Source organism: Amphiura filiformis, chromosome 2, assembly GCF_039555335.1.
Source record: "Amphiura filiformis chromosome 2, Afil_fr2py, whole genome shotgun sequence".
NCBI lineage: Eukaryota > Metazoa > Echinodermata > Ophiuroidea > Amphilepidida > Amphiuridae > Amphiura > Amphiura filiformis.
Genome location: NC_092629.1, coordinates 2,460,614 through 2,466,208, shown reverse-complemented (window position 1 = coordinate 2,466,208; position 5,595 = coordinate 2,460,614). Strand labels below are relative to the sequence as shown.

The following is a 5,595-nucleotide window of genomic DNA, read 5'->3' as shown; positions in this document are numbered from 1 at the left end:
CGCGAAAAAAATGTCAATTTCATACCATTTTAGCCAAAAATCAAGGTATAATAGCGAATATTGCCTGTATTTTTACAATAAGGCTACTTAGACAAGGGAAGTATTTGCCGAAACGTGGTGGGGTGGGGGCATTTGATATCCCCCCCCCTATCCCAAAATGTGGAGGGACGTATCCCCTTGTCCTCCCCCACGACCGTTTTCATAAATTGTAATTCTATTCATTAAACAATAGAATTACAATTCACGATACGGAAATTATCACGATACCAAAACAAAATTGACACGGCCATATGTCATTGTTGATCAAACACTTGAGTACAGATCTATCTTTTCTCGTCCTGTTTTCTGTTTCTCTTCTATTTTGTCTTCTGTTTTTTTTTTTTTCTTTTGTTTTTTCACCGCCCAGTTTCATCGTACTTTTCTCCGCCCGTTTCCTCTTTTGTTTTCTCCGCCCGTGTCTTCTTTCCTTTTCTCTGCCCCGTTTCTTTTCTTTTTCCTATGTCCCCCTTTTCCTTTTCCGTCCTTTTTCTGTTTCTCTTTTCGCCCCCTTTTTTTCCGTCCCGTTTTTTCTTTTTATCCGCCCTCATTTTTTCTTCCCTATTCTTTCTCCATTCCCGTTTTTTCTTGTTTTTTTTTCTTCCCTCTGCATTTGCCGCCCTAGGCGACCGCCTTACCTGGCCTAATGGTCGGAACGCCCCTGACTTTACGTGCTTGGTGCGTACTTTTCTGTGTTAGATGAATGCCTGTCTCAATTCTTGGCTTTGTTATACATGCATCTCAAATTATATTTAAAAAAAACAGTGTCATAAATCATAGCGGTTAATATTTCATTAGATGGTAAGGCGCGCAGTTCTTCAAATGAAAAGAAGCAAAAATTAAAAACTCACCATTATAGCTCCTTTGATTGCTGACTTCACAAAAAGCCAATGTCTGCTGTTATTACTGTACTGGACTTTGAATTTTGTCACCCACTGTGGACAGCAATCGCTACCTCCAACAAGGCGCTCATCTAGGTTATAAGCCCTTCCTTGAATCAACACGCCAGTAACCTCTGTTGGGAAGCCTAGATCTACCTGGATCCATTGGTTGTCGTCATTGTATTCGGCAGCCCACGATCCACGAGTAGGGTACTGTGCTGGGCGATTCAGACGAGCGTTGCTAGGTCCGTGGTTGTCGTCCCACGAGGTAGAAGCCGTTATTTGACTGTCAAGTATCTGACCATCCTCTAAACCAAGAGGTTCTTGGCAAGCAGCGGCTAAAAGATACAAAGTTATGGTTGCAAATTGGAGCAAGTTATGGTTGCAAATTGGAGCAAGAAATACGAATGTTTAAATCGCTTGTTTCCATTTTGCTCTGTGTTTGCTTCAAGTTCAAAGTCAAGTTAATTTGTTTTCATCCCAATTCACATTAATGTTATAATGAAAATGGAAAGATACAAGATAAAGAATACATTATGATATTACTAAGATAAACCATAAGAACATGAAGAGTGAAGAGATGTGGAGGCCGCAAAGTGGCACCCAATCTCAACAAGATGGCAAGTTAACTTACACTACAATTATTAGTGTCTACAATGATGATATCTTGTGGCCGAAATAAGAATGAAAAAAAAAATGATGGAATCATTAAATCAGATAATAATACTCAAAAGTACACTAATAAAACACGAGGGTATTGGCATGATATTGAAATTGCCTATGCTTATACTCTTAAAATGTGGCTACAAAATAAAAGTTATTTGATGCAAATGTGATTTTTGTTTATTACGATATATTGATTGGAGCGAACACATATTTGGTACGTCGAAAACGGTCTGAGAAGAAAGGCTTCTTTTGATTTAAAAAGTTGCCCACATCTATGTAGAAATCATTGCAGTTTTATTTCTGAAAATGATTAAATTGATTTATTTTTGTTCAAATATTTACTCAATATCTATCAGTAGCCTAGATTTAGGAGTATAAACATTGATAATTTCAATATTCTGACACGTGAGATAACAGAGATGTGATGATAGAGGTAGAACCTTTTGAATGACCCTCGTATATAATAAATAACATATTCTGACACAAAGCTGGATAAAATAATTAGCGCATGATTCCACCACCAACAGATAATTTGACAAGATCGGTTAACAATATATTATACCAAATAAAAGGGGTATGGACAGACAAAGCAGTACAAGTCAGGATAGGACAGAACACTTTGAAGATACCGTAAAACGGTAGTTTAATCAGTCGATTAAATAGTTTTTGATACCGTTTTTACGAAACACGATTGTCCGGTCATATCCCGGGGTCATATACACGGACCTTGAACATATTGAAGCAAAGGAGTGCTAAACAGCATAACCGTCACTGCAGATAGTACTACTACTATGTAAGATGCCATAGCTATCACATACGTATCATGTTAACCAAACCTGGAATGAGAGCGAACAGACAGACAGACAGACAAATGGATTAGGATTTACAGACATCGGCAGGTGTAAAATACTAATTACTGAGTAACTGATTAACTTATCACGGTTGTTTGATGTAATGTAAAAATGTGTCATTGTAAAGAAAACTTGAACAATGATGGCGCTATTTATCTTAAATCTTGTTTGCATCTTTACAAGGGGTAGACACTTGTAGAATGGTATAAGAAAAAAAGACTAACAAATGGCAAGGACATTTTCAAGAAACTTTTTATCATGAAAAATACCAGGAATTAGACAAAATATTTGGCTAATTTACATTTGAAACATAAGTAAATAGCGCCTTCAATTTGCACTTAAATGTACAATTTATAGAATAAAAATCACCACTAAAAAACAGAAAAAGATGAATAATTTGATATAGAAACGACAATCTATCTTAGAAAAAGCTTTTTAAAACATATGTGAGTGGACACCACGAATCAGCTGTAAAGTCGGCCCGGTCAATTTTGTTTTATTTCGTGTTTAGGAAATATATATCATAAGCTTCCCAGCAAACACAAAAACGTTTTAAAAACGTTTTAAATAAGTTATGTTTTGGTTTTTGGTTTAGGTAAAAACGTTTTAATAACATTAAAATGTCGGGTTATATAAAGGTCATGATAACGTTTTAAAACGTTTTGTATGAAAACACACTACAACAATATTTTTAAATGTTTAAAAAATGTTATTGTAAACTATTTGTGCAAACATTTTTTTTTTTTTTTTTTTCAACATTTAAATAACATTATGTGAAAATATTTGTATCAAGGAAACACAGAAATGTTCTTAAAATCTTTTTTTTTAATTCTTTTAATAACATTTAAATGTCGGGTTATATAAAGGTCATGAAAACGTTTTTAAAACGTTATTGAAAATATTTTGGGCAAACATTTTTCGCAAAATATTTGTTCAACCCCAATAACATTCTGTTTAGAATGTTTTGTATCAAGTTTTCAAGAATGTTTTTGGAATGTTATTAAAACGTTTTTATACCCTTTATATAACCCGACATTTATACGTTTTCTGTAGAACATTTTTGTTTGCTGAGCAGTAGATTATCAAAAATGTTTTTTAAGGTTATGAAAACGTTTTATACTCTTAATATACCCTTTATATAACCCGACATTTAAACGTTTTCTGACAACCTTTTATAACCTTTTGCGAATGATGTCGAAAACGTTTTGTGTTTGCTGGGTTTATAATGGTATATCATTTGACTTCAAACGATATCCAGAAGCGGGGTTATAGTATGTTGAACTTTGTTCCTTCAACAAAAAATGTACCTTTTTTTCGGTTCTACATGCGTCTCTTTTCCACATTTCTGATAATAAATATCAAACAGTCATAATTGGCAGTCATTTCAAATCATCCCAAAGTCAACGAGGTTCAGGAATGTCCTCTCATTGTTAATTGTTGGTTATACATACCTAGACAAAATACAATAGAGGTTATCCATGTTCTATAAGCTGCATATCCTATCGACGACTGCTATACCTTGTTTAGGACCTTGTTTAAGAAGTACATACTCGTGCAACCATGACTGTTTCAAAATAGCCCGCCAAAGTCATGCAGGTAACTCCGAGGTCGTGCATTGAATTGGTTTGAATGAGGAATACTACGGGAACCAGCGCATTTTGTTAGAAGTCACACATGAGTGAAGTGGATAACCTCTATGCTTTGTTATCCACCACTCGAACAAAGCAAACAAAGACAAGAACTATATTTATGGATTCTATAGAAATAGGTAGAAACTTGTTATCCTCTTCAGCAATAGGATATTGATTAGTTTAAACAGTGTTTGATGAGATACTTGTCGCATCGAATTGAGATACCTATGAATACGACCTTCACGCACATTTTACACTGTAACTCAGAATACAATTTACCGAGTTTACGGCTCAATCGTAGTGTCCAGTCACATATGTGTATTAGCGTGATAGCTGTTGGTATTGTCCAGGTCTAGAATTGAACATTATATAATGTTGTTGTTAGAAAAATTAATAAATGATCACATCAAACAACCGTGATTGCTTGTCACTGATCACGACTAATCACTGATAGCTGATCACTGATTACTGACTGATGATCACTAATTGCTCGTTACTATTCACTGATTCAGTGATGGCTGATCAGGGATCACTGATTGCTCGGCACTGATCACAGATTACTGATTATGATCACTAATTGCCTGTCATTGATTGCTGACCACTGATTGATTTTTTTTTTATAATAGCCAATATTAAACATTTTGGAAAAACATATTTTTAAACAAAAAGATACACCATTATATGCAACCACTTGTTAAACAGAGTGACAAAATGGCTTTTTTTTTCTTCTTCAATATTTCGATTTTTTGTATGTTGTCACAAAAATGTGGGCTAAAAAAGAGTATTTTTGTGATTTTTCAAAAACTAAACATTCTGTTTAAATCTGACGTTACCATAGGATTTCGCGACTCATTTCCTTTCCAAATATGTATAGTTTTATACACTTTCCCCTTAAGTTATTCGTCGGTTTATTAAAAGCATTTCATATTTGGACTTTTCTTATCAGTTTCAAGTTCAGAATTCAGAAAGCAGGTATATTACAGTTACTTCTACCAAAAAAAAATGTCAAAATAAATCTTAGCAGATATATCAGAATGATAGTTTGTGTGACAGAAAAAAAGTGGAAGGATTATACACAAATAATCAATTTTATACAAAATGAAACAAATGAAAAACAAAATAAATGTGGATGATGACATTACTTACTGCTACAAATGCACACGCCGTGCTCTTGGTTCTACCAGTCTGATGTTTTGGAATATTGTGGCAAGAAATGTGTTTTCCAAATACCAAAATATGGGTATATCCAACTAATTGTTAAAAATACATATGCGTCTGATCCTTTCAGATTGTATGGCTGCTATGACTACCTACATGGAATACAATGTATTGGTAAAAGCCGTTTCTTACTCATATGCTTGATTAGATTTAATTGTTTAAAAGCTGTTTATTTAAGTGTGAACTTGTAAAGAAAATTGACAACAATACATATCCATTTTTATATGGATGATGCACAACCAATACCTCATGAATATTTGCCGTATTACCTGGTAAATCCTAACACCCCGCGTGCATGCGTAACATAACTCG

At 34.3% G+C, this 5,595-nt stretch overlaps 1 protein-coding gene across 1 annotated transcript; it reads right to left on the bottom strand.

The window, feature by feature from the left end:
• Window positions 1-875: 875 nt before the first annotated feature.
• On the bottom strand, window positions 876-2,408 carry LOC140172401 (EGF-like repeat and discoidin I-like domain-containing protein 3). The gene is made up of 2 exons (XM_072195552.1): window positions 2,402-2,408; window positions 876-1,255 (listed from the first exon to the last, which is right to left on the bottom strand). Exons 1-2 carry the CDS (start codon window positions 2,406-2,408, stop codon window positions 876-878), a joined length of 387 nt encoding a protein of 128 aa, XP_072051653.1.
• Between the last annotated feature and the right edge of the window lie 3,187 nt (window positions 2,409-5,595).